The sequence below is a fragment of the Mastomys coucha genome, unplaced genomic scaffold, assembly GCF_008632895.1.
Source record: "Mastomys coucha isolate ucsf_1 unplaced genomic scaffold, UCSF_Mcou_1 pScaffold13, whole genome shotgun sequence".
NCBI classification, from domain to species: domain Eukaryota; kingdom Metazoa; phylum Chordata; class Mammalia; order Rodentia; family Muridae; genus Mastomys; species Mastomys coucha.
This window is the reverse complement of record NW_022196895.1, coordinates 49,738,987-49,754,581: the sequence shown is the minus strand read 5'-3', so window position 1 is coordinate 49,754,581 and position 15,595 is coordinate 49,738,987. Positions and strand designations below refer to the sequence as shown.

General features: G+C 39.1%; 1 protein-coding gene across 9 annotated transcripts in view; it reads right to left on the bottom strand.

Moving 5' to 3' along the window:
• Positions 1-9,443: 9,443 nt before the first annotated feature.
• Csnk1g3 (casein kinase 1 gamma 3) overlaps positions 9,444-15,595 on the bottom strand; it is a 90,349-nt gene continuing 84,197 nt past the window's right edge. For all 9 annotated transcript variants that reach the window (XM_031365701.1, XM_031365702.1, XM_031365699.1 and 6 more), the window contains one exon: positions 9,444-11,752. In XM_031365701.1, coding sequence (XP_031221561.1) covers positions 11,698-11,752 — 55 coding nt within the window. In that variant the 3' untranslated portion in view covers positions 9,444-11,697. The remainder of the gene's footprint in view (positions 11,753-15,595) is intronic.

The window sequence follows — 15,595 nt, the reverse complement described above, 5'->3', positions numbered from 1 at the left end:
GAGAGAGAGAGAGAGAGAGAGAGAGAGAGAGAAAGACCAAGAGAGAGAAAGACAGAGAGAGAGGGGGGAGAGGGAAAGAGGTGGGGAGAGAGAAGAGAGAGTGATCTGTAGTCCACTTGTTTGGAAGTGAAATACAGAGTTTCATTAGCACTGAACTTGGGCTGACTACATTGCCACACTGGTTCTGGAAAGAACATAGGATGATTAATATGGAACATCACAGAGTACCAGCTAGATGCATAATGTATCTTGTAATGCTGAGGGCCCTTCAAAAATAATTGACTTATGAAACATTTCTTTTATAAAAAAGATATTTTATAAGTAGATTCTCAGAACAGGAGGAGAAAGATTTCTTTCCTTTACACACAAGTTTATAATCCAATCATGTTTCTGTTGGTAACTTTACATACTGCCTAAGGGGGAAACGAAGGCTAAATATGGCAAATATTAAAACAAAACCACTTGAAGTAATTCTATGTGTGCTTTGACATTTGAAAGCCCAAACTCCATGCTCCTGATGGTTCCCTTTGTCCCAGATAAGCCTTCCCTAGGGTTGGCTTGCATTTCAATCCTCAGGCAAGAAGGGCAGACACTAAAGCAGCATACACACACCCACACACCCACACCCACACCCCGCCCCCACTCCCCTCCCCCTTCACAGACAAGAGCCTAAGCAGCCAGTCTCTGTGCTTTCCCCTGCCACCTACCCTGGGCCCTGGCCTCCTTTCTTCCACATCACTTGCTTATGTTTGCTGATCCTCTCATCAGTAACACACAGCTGGCTCCACTGATCCCACAAACAAAGCATACACCTTGAACCTCGGTCCAGGGGGCTCCTCTGTGCTAAGGATTTTACAAAGCTCAGGCTGCATGGCTCCCTTCTCACTCACTCACTGCATTTTTTTTCCCTTAATGTGAAAGGTGCTGACAAACATGAGAACAAATTCAAGCATATCACACTTCCCTTTTAAGGAATACAACATGTGGAGGACTTGTGAGATGTCCAAACCATGGATGGGTAAGTCAAGTGCTTCTGCTCTTGACTCAGAGGCATTCCCAGCTCTGGCCTAACTAGATGCCATAATACAACACTGGTTCCTTTGTGGACCCTCCTGTTTAAAGCATTTGCATACTTAAGGATCACAAGCATTCACACCTAAAGACTGGATTCTATCTGTTTTGAAAACGAACTTAACTTCTCTAGCTACACAGAAGTAACAAATATGTTAGGAACAGGAATGTTTTCATAATTTTCAGAAATCATGCATTCATGAATACTTTTGTACTGCTGCTTGGAAATATGCATTTCCGAACGTGAAATATAGGTGTGAACACCAGTGGCGGGGGGAAGGGGGAATAAATATTATGAATTAATATGAAAGTGTCTCCACAAAAAGCAAAGCCTAGACAGGCCAGCATGTGGTTCCAAGGTCAGATAGCTAGAATAAATGCACTCTCTGGCGTCTTGGCAAGAAGGTAACGGACATTTAAAGTGATTTCTACAACAAATGCAAATGGAGGTGAAAATATTAGCTGAAAGTACCGCAGGAGTTGCTATGACACTCCCGTGCTGGCGAGGACCGAGATTCACCCAAGTAAAGTAAGGAAGAAAGTGTGACAGACAAGTCCTCACAATAGTGCAAAAAAAAAAAAAAAAAAAAAAAAAAAAAAAAAAAAAAAAAAAAAAAAAAATGTGAAGACAGGGATGCAGTAGCTCAGGATATGTGGTGGCAGAGTTGGTGGCACTGGGGTAGACTGAAGTTTGATTGAAAGGCTCACTGAAGAGGGAGGAGCCAGCAGATACGCCAGGAGCATATAGTCCCCAAACGGAGTGCAGGACACTCAAAGCAGAACACACTACAGCATCTCAGTGGAGGAGGGGAAACTGGGCCAGGATTATGAAAATATATCCTCAAATCCCAGAAGCAGCCCAGCAAATCAAATTTAAGTGTACAAGTCATTGTCTCAAACAAAGTATTCTTTAAAAAAACAAAACAACAAAAAAAAAAAACCCAAATTATCAAATGTTAGTGAAAACAAAAAACAAACAAAAACAATAATCCAAGCATCTCCAACCTAAATTTCCCAGAATCTCTCTCTGTGCCTCTGTCTCTCTTGTGCATGCGTGTACACAGAAGAACTGCCTAGTGAGAGTTTGTCCCGGACAGGGTTAGCCCCTCACCTTAACAGCTGTGACTCTGAGTGAAAAGCACAAGCAAGTCCAATCCTACAGTTAGAGAATGGTCCCAAGAGGGAAACGGAAGTGCATGCATGCAAAAAGAGACATATCCGTTCTCCCCAAGCACAGATGTTAAGATATAAACAAAAATGAAAAATAGGTCTATATGGCAAATTAGTGAGAACGTGGTATGATTTTCCAGCTTCCCAATTAGCTGGAGATTTAATACAAGGATTTTATGAACTATGCATAGCACCAGATGTAAAGAAAAGGTTGAGGATTAACAGAGGAAAGGTTAACACTTGGCTTTTTGTTTTCTTCTGATGATTTTATTTAAATCACAACATTCCACCAAAGGGGTGAAGAGGGTGGGGGATAAGAAGAAAAGACTTTTCATTGGTGTGAAACTTCAAAAGACAATGAATTCTCCAGACCCACCTCAACAAATTCACGAGGGACCTTCAGATGGCAACGGGAGCACAAGGAAAAGGCGAGAGACAGGAAATCTAACAATCTCTTTAGAAGAGAACTTGTAGAGCCAGGCTGACAAATGAGTCTGTGGGGGATCAGATGCAACAGACGGTTTATCCATGTCAGAAATAGAAATGGTAATCTTTAGGAATAAACATGGAACAAGAAGAATTGCCCTATTTTTTTCCCCTGATGGAATAAAGAGAACAGTAGGGCAAAGAAATCACTTGGTGGCCTGGATTTCAGTGTATACTGGAAACCAAGGTGTGAAGGGTCACCACCATTTCAAAAGAATAGTGACACATCGTGTTAGTGGTTCAGTGAATAAATAGTGCCCTTATCTTAAGATTCCTGTTAACTGACCAGGACTTTGCCCTGAGCCTTTCTGTTTGCCATTAAGCAAGATATAAAATTAATAATTTTGTGTGACATTTGTGTGCTATGCCAATAAGCAATAGAATAGGCAGATAGGCAGGGTAACTTTAATCCAAGATAACATTTAACAAATACCAAACCTTATTCTTGCCCCAAAGAGCAACAGTGCTGCGTGTTCAACAGTAAGAACATAACGGTAAGCGTGGATGAGACTCAGAATCATCCTAGAAAGAAGCTGTCACCTCCAACCTAAGCTGAGAAAACCAAAGCTAAGAAAAAATTAACTGGCAGTTTTCAAAAACTGAAAAAAGAAATTTGAATCCAAATTACATTTATCATTTATCATTTAATGAGGCTTAGAGGCATTCACCTAACAAAGGAGAGGTCGTCTGCTTGATTTCTAATGTCATAAATTGCACAATTTATTCTTGCAAAGCTTAGTGGGCACAAACAGGTTCCTTTTCTTTGGCTGTTGCCATCAAATACAATGAACTCCATCCCACAGCTAGTGATTAGTAGCTTTCTTTAACAAATGAGCCACTCAGGAAGTTCTTTGTCCCTTTAATCTCTGAATGTGTGTGTGTAAAAGAGTTCACTTTCTTTTTAAAATCCCATACTGCCTCTTCATCTAGATTTATTCTAGAGTCTGGCTTGTCTTGTCTACTTTTTTCCTAGCTTCCACATGAGCTATTCTTTATATTGTAATTCTTGGTACCACATCAAAACGTTCTTTACTTTTGGGTAAGTAATGTCCTTCAATTAGGTAAAATATAATTTTCCTCAAACATCCAAATCCTTTCAAAGTGGTCTGCAAGGCCAGTTAGCCCACTTCGTGTGTTTGGTTAGCTCATGAGCTAAGAATGATATTTGCATTTTTAAATGGCTGAAAACATCACACAAATGTCTCAAAACACATAAAAATCATATGAAATTCAAATTAGTGTCCATAAATAAAATTTTATTGGAACACAGCCATGCCCACCATTTACATATTGTATATGGCTGCTTTCCTGCCACAAAAGCAGAACTGAAGAGTTGTGACAGAGACCATATGTGGCACTCTCATTGCTTCACACTGCTGTTCAAAACATCATAAATCTCAGTAATGACTATAATTCAAAGTACTTCAAGTATCACACACATTGTCAGACAGACAGTTTTTATTACCAGTGCATATTCATCATGTGAAAAAAAAAAAGGTAATCTTTAAGTATTGCACTTTTAAGGCACAGTGGAATGTGGAATTGTCCTACAGTTATATGGCAACGCATTGTGTTCATTATGTAACGATACTTTAGCTATACTAAAAGAATGTGTTTCCCTAATTACCAGAGTAAGTTCTCATCACAATATTTTCAGGAAGAGAAATGATCAGGACAATTAGAAAACTACAGCAGAGTATTTCATCACAGCTTAACTTATTCACCCATACAAACAGCCACCAAGCACGTCTGCGTGCAACACACACACACACACACACACACACACACACACAGATTAAAGCTACAACGTACAACTTATATCTAGTTACTGGATGGAGTTCATTGCATTTGACTACAAGAGTCAAAGGAGAGGAACCCGTTTGTGCCCACTAAGCTTTGCAAGAGTAAGTTGTAAAAACGACTGTGGGTATCGATAATTGCTTTTTAAAACAAGGTAAACTGATGGTGAGTTTTCCTTGGCTTCTTGTAAGTCAACAAGTGTTGCCAATATTGCCCAGTTTTTTAACCTAAGAAGCTGATTCTGAGATCCAAGTGGCTCAACATTCCATTTTTGTGAATGCACTGAACTACAGGAAAGAGCATTTTCAGTGAAGTTGAGAAAACACCAGTTCAGTGCAACGAGAAGTACACTGCGGTGCTCCGATGGATGATGCAGAAATACGTGAGGTGTAGAAAAGCTACTGGACAACCTGGCAAAGCTCAAGACTGCTGGCTGTTTAAAGAGGTCAACAATTACTTTATACTCAGCAGGTATTGTATGGAAGCGCCTGTTTTTAACAAGGTCTTAATTATTACTAGACCTGTATGTTCTGTCAGGAAGGAAAACTGAGTACGGTGACTCTCCCACATACACCGCCATTTGGTGGCCGTATTTGCAGTTCCCAAACTTAACCAGAAGCAGCTGTCTGAACATCATTGTAGTACAGAGGCACACTCCATAAATCCGAACCAACATGGCAGTGCAATCAAGAGGAGCACATCTAACAGGTATGTTAGGAAGTGGTCCATCTACAGATACCGAGTATTTAAAAGCAAATATCCAGAGAAAATCTGCTAGAATTCTACAAACTCTTTCCAAATGGCCACAAAGACTGATGGAGTATTTGATAGCATGTGTCTGTGCAGACACTTTTAGACCATCAAGGAATAGGTAGATATTTATGACCAACTTTAAACTCCAACTCCTTTAAGTAGCAACTCCTGAAAAACAACCAAGTGCTTAACCTTTGCAGACCTGTGTGACACACAGAACTGTGCCTAAGTATTAATATATTTTGAATATATTAATATATTTGAGCCCTCTGAGCTCACAAAAGTCTTAACTTTATCTCCCACCCAAAAGTTTGCCAATCCCTAGTCCAGCAACTGTTCTAACCAAAGTATCTCACGCCTGACATGATCACATAGTCCTACAATCCCAGTACTCCAGGGGCAGAGGGAAGACTGTGAGTACAAGGTCAGCTTAGGCCCTACACTGAGAACGCGGCTCAAAACAAAAAGAAAAATAACATTTTCACATCCTAGTGGGATTTTAGGTCCTTTTCTTTGGTTACGATCTATATATTCTCATAAAGAAGATAATTCATTAACTTGTGGATCTGATTTAAAAGAAAAGCTACGCAGAGACAAACTGGTTATCTATTTTCAACACTAACAAAGCTCTATTACCACGCTCACTTGTTCTTAGGAAAATCAGCTTTTAACTCCTCTAACTCATCACCAAAGTCCTGAAAGGCTGAACAAGAACCTACCAGACAAGGTATTGAGGCTCCCTTTCTACCCGAAGTTAAGCATTTTTCAAATACAATCATGCACTATGTTAGCAACATCTGATGTTGTATATGTAAAATCCTGAAAATAATGCTGTTTATAAACTGAGTTTGTGCTTTTATGCTGTATTTTTTCCCTCAGGTTGCTGGAGGACATCTGCATTTCACTGCTCAGTAGTTACTAACTTTCCTTATGGCTACAGTATCTTTCTTCTCCATGTTTAACCCATGAGTTTTTTTTTTTCACATCTAATGAGAGCCAGCTAGGAAATGTGCTGTGCCCCTGCGATCTACAGATTCACCGCTGAGGTACAAAATTACTAACAAAATACTAAAAAATTCAATGATATGTTTCAAAGTAATATGTTACTAAGTAAAATAAGTATTACAAGTTCAAGGCTTAGTGTTTTTGACAAACGACTGACATACCATAACCAAAACTAAAACTAAAACTTAACAAACCCAAGCCAAAACAACATAAAGCAAATGCTGGGTCCTGAAGGCTGGCTGGTAGGTTAGATAAGAACAAGCCCGCAGCTTTTCTGTATGCAACTTATCATTATCTTCCCCAAACTACACTGTTCTCTAGTTACCCCCTTCAAAATGTAACAAAATATTTTCCAATTCCAAATGTCTTGTCTAAACATGACAACAGAGATACAATTTTGCAAGCGACTTGAATCCTGTCCAAAATGTCACATGAAGACTAAGGATGCATAAGGTGTTGAATGTTACATTTTGTGCTGAGCTATAAATGTTTCATAGGAGACCCTAACCTAGCTTGCTTTTTTCTAAACCAGGTGATCTCGTTATATCATGCCTTCAATAACCATCTTCATGCAGGTAACTTTCACATTATATCTGAGTTATAGACTCACATCCTGTACTTTTTTATATGCATTTCACTGAATATATTAAATAAACCTCCAATTTACCATATCCTATAGTGAACTTGGGGACTTCCTCATTTTTCCCCTCTGATGTTCCTGTCTAAATAAAATATGTCACCATCTTTTAAATTGTCCAAGTGAGATACTTGAGGCTAATTACATTTGATTTTTAGACTTTCATTTCTGTGTGATGAAATTTCAATAATGAACCTATTTGTTAAGTATCTTTCTTTTACCTGCTGGTAAACGCCCGAGTCCAAATCATCAGCATTTCTCTTTTAACCTATTTTTAAGCACTCCTAATGTATTGTGGTGTGTGTGTGTGTGTGTGCAAGCACACTCTTGCACACGTGTGCTTGCATGTGTGTGGTGATAGTCTTTTTTTTGTTGCTGTTGGTTTTGGATTTATGTTTTTAAATAAGCATTACATCTGACAATTGTTAAACATCTTAAAAAATGTCCTTTTATGTGCCATTTCTCAAGTGTTCTTTAAACACGGGCCCATGACTCAGACCCAATCATGAGCACAGCAGCTTTTTGGCCACAGTTCTTTGTTCCATTCCACAAAACCGGAAGCTTGTTGGACCTGCCGAGAGACTGCTGTCTTTACTTGATTATCAAGAGTGCACCATCGGGGCTGGCGAGATGGCTCAGCAGGTAAGGGCACTGACTGCTCTTCTGAAGGCCCTGAGTTCGGATCCCAGCAACCACATGGTGGCTCACAACCACCCCTAATGAGACCGACTCCCTCTTCTGGAGCGTCTGAAGACAGCTACAGGGTATTACGCCAGGGAGAGCGGGGCCTGAGCAAGTAGGGCCGGCAGAGGTCCTGAGTCCAGTTCCTAGCAGCCACACACATGATGGCTCACGCCCATCTGTACAGCTACAGTGTACTCATGCACATAAAATAGATAAATCTTTTTTTAAAAAAAAAGAGTGCACCATCAAAATCTCAGCCGCTTGACCCTCACACTGAAAGTAAAATCAGGGAAGAGCAAAGTAGAACCGTAAGATGACACACGAGAAAGGCAGATGCTGGCTTTATCACCACCATCACTGATCAGAGGCAGGTTTTAGCACTGGGCTTTACATGAACTTTATGTGAAAGCCTGCTTCTTATTGCTTGATTTGGGTTATCATTTGCTGTTGAAAAGTTTCCTACTAAAGCAAATACAGAGAATAGAACTCACCCTAAAATCAGCTGTTTTGTCTACATAATACCTGTTGATTACGTGTCATCATCAGATCGTTCTCCTGGCCCTGTGTGTATATGGGCTGTGTCATTACATATATATGCACTATGCAGGAGAGACTCATGTTATCATGACACATGTTAAAGTCATCTGACAGGAGGGAACCTCAATTAGGAAAATGCCTCCAGAAGGTCTGGTTGCAGGCAAGCCTATAAAGGCATCTTCTTAGAGGTAGATGGGGGAAGGCCCTGCCCACTGCGGTCCCGGCCCTATAGGTGGGCCACCCCTGGGCTGCTGGTCCTGGTCCTGAAAGCAGGCTGAACAAACCACAGGGAGCCAGTAAGCAACACTCCTCCATGGCCTCGGTATCAGCTCCTCCCTCCAGGTGGATACCTGTTTGAGTTTCTCTTCTGCCTTCCTTCTAGGAAGAACAATGCTGTGGGAGAGTGAGGCAAATAAACTGTACTGTTTATCCTCCACAAGCTACTTTGGTCACAGAGTTTCACTGCAGCAATAGAAACCTTAAGACATACACAGAACCAAGAGAAGGACATTTATCCCTTTTCACTTCCATCTGAGGCAAGGTCTCTCATTGAACCTGAAGCTAGACTGGTAGCCAGCATGCCCCAAGGATCCTCCAGCTATCTGCAGGGCACAATGCTGGAGTAAAAGGTGCAGGCAGAATTACACTGGCTTTTTAGAGAGGTCCCTGGGATTTGAACTTACACCCTCACACTTGTACGGAAAGCACTGTTACCTGCTTAGTCTTCCCCCAGCCCATTCTTCCATGCTGTTTCAAAGTCTCTGGTGCTCAGCACACACGCTAGGAACAGACTAAATGGTTCTGCTTGCCTGCTCTTGCCTACAGTAGCCTTCGGTAAGCAAGGCTCCACTAACACCATTTGGGAAATGCTTAAAGGACCTACCATAATGAGAAGTCAAATTACTGCTGCAAATAGATTTATGTTCCTCATCTGAAATGACTTTAGTCACTCAAAATTAATAAACAGTAAACTTTCATAAATAGCATGACTTTGTTTTCAAAAACAGAAATAAAATCATCATTTATTCCCTTAAGTTATTAGAGGACAGCTTTAACTAATTGCTCTATTAAGTAACTAAAAATAAAAAATAGAAAAAAAATTAAAAATGAAAAAAAAGCAAGTTTAGATCCTTCCTGTGATGTGCTCCAATCGAGCAGAGACAGACACCAAATGACAAAAGCAGCTTCCTTCTGCTCTGCCTCTTAGAGTAAGCAGTAAATCAACAGAAGTTAGTTTTTAAAGCTCCGTGCAGCACTGAATAACATTAGTTCACTCGTGGTTAGAGGAAAGGGGAAAGAACAAGTTTAAAAAAACTACCTTTATTTATTTCTTTTTTCAGTTACATACTTTTAAACAGGGCTGTGTTTCAGTATTCAGACATTCAGGCAATGTTGATTTCATTAGTGTTGACAGAAAAGAAGCATAAAAATGCAAAACATTGTTGGCTTAACCTGAACATACCTGCATTACCTATTACTGACCAGTCTGTGTGCCAAAGACTTATTCTCCAGCACTAAAATGGAGCACTTAAAAATATTGCTAAAAAGCAAATGTCTACACACTGGCCTTTGCAGCAAATAAGGGTATTCATACTTTTAAAATATTTAAGTCCATAATTGGATTAATATACACACCTTCTTATGTATAAGGAGTTCAGATCATATAAACACTGTACAGTCCAAAAAACCCTACTGAGAATAAAACTAAATAGGTTTATGATAAGAAATACAGATATCGCATGTATTTACAAATATCATAGACACACAAATTTGGTCAAATACTGTAAAGAAGTGGTTTCACATTATAAATGGCCAAAATATCCATCTACCTTGATCAAAGCAAACAAAATAAAAAACTCAGTATTTAACTCCTGCAGTTTAGATATCATGACAGTATACAATGAGAATGGAAACGGTTGATCAAATTATACAGCGAATATTTTCTCAGTTGAGTGTAGGTCTTCAAAACCAAGAAAAAAGATAAACAATGTCCTGATTTGTGATGTTCATGTGGGTGCCCAATTTATCAAAAGCAACACATTGAACTTTTGGCTAATAAGAAAAATAAATTACAAAATACAATTAAATACCTGTAAATTCAATAATGAAGTAAAAAAATGTGGATTCATTTCCTTTAATACATATTTTAAATGTTACCTTGAGACAAAAAATAAATAAATAAGCATACCTGAAGGCTCACACTTAAGACAGAGAGGAGAGTGCACGGAAGGAGTAACAATTTCCTAAGTAGAAGATGAATGTGTGATATGACCAACAGCATCTCTCTAGCCAGGCTTTTCACTCTCGACAGCCCGGCTGACAGGATGAGACAGAAAGTATGCCTGTGTCCTAGTGGCGTAAAACAGAGCACACTTGCAAAGTGGAATGGACTTGGCTAACAACAGAACTGTTACACTGTTCATATGCAGGCACTGTGAAAGCTGCAGAGGCAAAGTGCCCAGCCCACCCTTTCCAGAACATTCTCCAATCGTCAACATTATGCTCAAGACAGGGTATTTCAGAGAACTAGCAAAGCTAACCACAAGAGACTAATGTGCAGAGGGCAACAGAGTGACCTAGGGTGTACTGCTGGGAGCAGGATTCTTTTCTTTAAGTGAAGAACACCGTCGCAAGCAGCCACCACTATGGCATGTCCTCGGGATTCTGCTTCGGAGAGAAATGTGGCCACTGGGCAGCAGACTCTGAAGGGGCTCCAGCCTTACACACTGAAACAAGTTTCACATTCTTATCCTTTCCTTTTCTCAGCTCTACCATACATTACTTCTCCAGTACTCACTCCTTGCCATCTATCGTATATTATCATCTGGAGGCAGAGAGTGACATTAAACAAACGTTCCTGGCGCTTCTGCTTCTTCTGCAGCTGCACTTCACACAGTGGCGCCACAGAAGCCAAGCTCGCGTTTCCAACACTGCTGACTTATTTACCGCCACAGTTTGCCAATCCCAAAGTACGTTTTCCTCAGTACCTCTGGGCAGTGACTGTACCATGATTTCACAGGGAGAATGTCAATATGATTCATGAATAACAGTACCATTAGTCATACCGAAATCAATGCAGATGTCACAAAACAGGAACTGTTCAAGAAAGTTGTTTTTAATATTTGGGCAACTGTTTTCTCTGCTGCACTATCCAGTGGGAAGAAAATTTGTTTGATTATGCTTTTGTAGAAGACATAAAGAAATCAAATTAGGTACAATTAATTGACATTTGGACACCTGTATTGTTCTCTAGAATAGAAGAGCTTCTGAAAACTATCCTATGGAACTGTGTTCATCAATACCACTTCATTGGTCCATTCAATTCAGTGATGGGCAAAGCACTCATGTTTTGACAAAATTTTAAAGCTTCCATAAAGTTAAATTAGGGGTGGGGGGAATGAATGTAAGACAACCATAAAATGAAATATGAAAGTATGACATTTTTGTTTCAAGAGTGAGTCCTTGAAAATATATGTGGTCACTATAGAGATGAATTTAATCACAAGACAGCATAAGAACATGTAAGTAACTCCCCAGGATCTGTCTGTGTCCAGTCATTTGTGACGTTGTATGGTTTTCCTTTTCCTTCGTTTGAAAAAACAGCAGCACCTGTACATAAAGAAAACATTCCATTATTATAAAAACACTAAAGTAATTCAAGGTTGAACTTATCATGGTAATTGAGAAGGTCATAGAAAGCTCGTGCAGGAGAGATGAAGAGTGAGCACATCAGCAAAGCATGGGTATTAGTGACCCTCTGTCAGTTATGATTGTGTCCTATTGGCATGCCTTCTGTGTACAGCAGCACATTCTGTGCAACAGAAAAAGGAGCCGTAAGTCCAAAGACTTTGCTCTGAGAACTGAAACCTATACTGCTCTGCCTTATTTTACTCAGCGTATTTAAGAGCCTAGGAGTGTCATGCTTGCATAAAGCTCATCTGCATAGTTTCTCCCTTTCTGATAGTTTTGATTCCTGAAACCACTGTTACAGAAGCAATAATGACCTTATTAATAGGGATTTTGTTTTAGTACAAATCAATTTAAATTCTAAAACAAAACAAAAAAACAGCATCAATCAATGAGCATATCCTACTATAGTTATGAAACAGAAAGAGAAAATAGATTAAGTACAGAACTGAGTCTGGAACTTACTTTACATTCTTTTGGGACAGACTCTAAAATGGTGCAGGCTAGCCTCAGGCTCACTATGTAGCTGAGGATGACTATGAACTCTAGACCCATTTGCCTTTTCTTTACTTTTTTTTTTTTTAAATCATTTTAAGAGTCAAAGTCAGTCAAAGAGATGGCTCAGTGGTTAAGAGCGCTGGCTGCTCTTCTGAAGGTCGTGAGTTCAAATCCCAGCAACCACATGATGGGTCACTACCATCCCTAATGAGATCTGATGCCCTCTTCTGGGGTGTCTGAAGACAGTTACAGTGTACTTACATATAATAAATAAATCTTTAAAAAAAGACTCAAAGCCTACTGTAAGTAAGTTATTTAATTTTGATCAAACTAATTTTATACTTAGCATTTAAAATCACAGAGCCAAAGCATGTCCATGTTATAACTAAAAAACTATGTATTCAAACTTATTTTAAATATAGCTTTTTAAAACAATTCAAACACTGTATATTTAGTCTTTGTCTTTTTTCCTAGGTTAAAAACACCTAGATACAAACTTTATCTTACTGAGGTAACAGCAATGAGTGTGAGAGTATATGTGTCTGTGTGTATGATAAAATACTCACGGGCCTAAATCAGAGCTATAGCCATCAAACAAGGCCGAAGTATAATACATTGTTTCAGGAGTTAAAAAAAGTGCCACACTTACTATCAACTACATGAACCTAATACTTTCTCAAATTTCAGATATATAAAATTTCAAGAAGAGAAACATAAAAGGACTACTGCTTGGTGGGCAGAGCCCTGATTCACTCTTCAGGGCCACTTCAACTGAGCAGGAGGTAGAGACAGAAAAATGAGAGGGTTCAAGGTCAGCCTCTAATTCAGAGTTTTGGTTCAGCCTGGAATACATGACACCCTGTCTCAACTGGAGGGGGATAAAATATTATTCAAGTAAATCTTTCAATTACTAGACAACACCCACAGGGTAAAAGCTAAAATGGAAAAAAGTTATTTAAAAGAAATAGACCAAATATTTATATTAAATTTAAGAATATAGTGATATTTCAGTGAAACTTCAGTGCTGTTTAATATATATAAAGTTATTCCTCATGGTATTAAATGTTCCTATCTATTATCATTTGTCATTTCAAATTCCAAAGTATATTCCTCCAAAACCTTTCTACTAAAGAATTATGTAAACTATATAAGCCTTTCCAATGGGAAATGCAATCAACACAGGTCTTGATAAACAGGCTGCTAGTTGCCAGCTTGTCTATGCTGTTGTTGTATTCACACTGCATTCTTTGGTTTTGTTTTTAGTTATGAAAGCAAAGTTCTTCTCATTTGTTAAATAACCTTTCTTAAATAAGGAAACTATGTCCAAGCATTGATTTAAAATAAATGCAGATTTAAGATGATTCAAATAGCACAGGTCCTTTAAGTTCAAAAACAATGTTAAAGAGTTAGCCACATAACTTTTAGAATAAATCCCACCAAGTAGGATGGCATACTATTAAAGCAACTACCACCAGAGGGCAGCATTGATGCATGTTCTATAAAAGCATCTGCCTACAAAGGAGTAAACTGAAATGCTAACCCCTGCTAGTTTTAAAGATCAAAGTCCCTTCAAAACCAGCTGATTCATGGTCCTGATAATTAAGAAATTGTCATCCTATTACCTTGTCTCTAAGTACCCAATCTGGCAGTGCTGCTCTCATGACACCATCTTTTTTGTGCACTTACTATTATTTTTAAATGATTCTGTTTGACTTAGTGCCTCCCTCACACTACAATGAAGCTGAGCAATGGCTGGCACACAGAGCTTGCCCATCAAAGGAGTACAAAGTTGCCACTTGTTTGGTATGCACTGAAGGATTTACCTCATTCACACAACTAAACCCTACAGTAGGTTCTAGTCAAAATTATATATATATTCTAAACCTGGAGTTTACCCATGAGGCAAAAACTCTACCGGAGGCTACAAAATGAATATTTCAGTACTACTATGAGGCTACGAAATGAATATTTCAGTACTACTATGAGGCCTTTCTGGAGAAAACTGAGCTGGAATGCATTCTTTATATGCTAAGATATCAAGGTTAAGACAGTTGGCATAGTTTTTTGTCTCCAACAATACTCATGTTAGAAAGGATGGTTATTTAACAAATGGGAAGATTTAGCTTTCAGAATTAAAAGTGAAATAGTGAGAACTAAAAAGTGAGGCAGTGTGAATAGTGTACCAGTGTGAGCAAAGAGAAATGAACAGCCTGTGCTGTGAGAATTCATCTTAAGACTGCAGTGAACCTCAGCTCCACTGTTCACATCACACCTTCAATTCGCTTCACCCACTGCCCTGTCATCGAGAATGTGCTGTATTTTCGTGGACCTGTATTAAACACTCACTTCTCTCAATCAAACTGAAGCATTATTTCTTGACTGGATCTGAGGTTCTTTCCTATGCCTTCTACAATGACTTTCCAGCATCACCTTTGCTGAAAACTATTCCTGCACCCATCCTGGGCCATCCACTCAGGACTCCAGAAGCCAGTCTCTCCAGTCCTGGCTTCATGAGCATGTAGAAAAACATCTTTTACAATAACTAATACTTTTTTTCACAAATAAGTATTTTACCTTAAAATTAATACCTCGTGTGAAATTCCTTTGGATTTCTCAGCTAGGCAAGAGTTCAGATCAGAAGACGACTATGTATGGAACGCCTTCAAGTAGATAGCTATAATCCTACTTCTTCCTCTCTACCCACTTGCATTGAATCTGTCTAAAGCAATGCAATCTTCTCACCTCTTTCAAGCTGGATTAGTTCAGAAATTTTCACCTTGCCTATATTATCATGGCTTAGAAGTTTTCAACAAATTTTCCTTTTAAGCTGACCACACCTCTAATCCCACCAAGAAGATAAAAAGCTCAAGCCAGCCTGAACTAGAGAGACATGGCCCCCACCTGTATCCCGCAAAAGGCAGAATTCACAGTTTAAGTCTCTATTTGACAATCTGTCATAAATACAGTCATACCCTCTTGCTCATCAATTTCATTAGTTTGTAAGTACTGAGGCCACAGCACTTTAAACTTTAGTCCCCAAACTATTTCCATGATCTTCTTAAGGCTCTGACTTCCCACTGTGTACATACCACACAGTCTTCTTTATCCCTTTATAACCCTTGTCTCTACAGTGGTTATGGTGGCTGATACAGCGATAAGGCACCTGCTTTACATGTACAAAGCACTAGATTCAACACCCCTAGACAAACACACATGTACATGCACAAGCGCACACAAAACCTTACATATCTAGGACCCAAAACATTA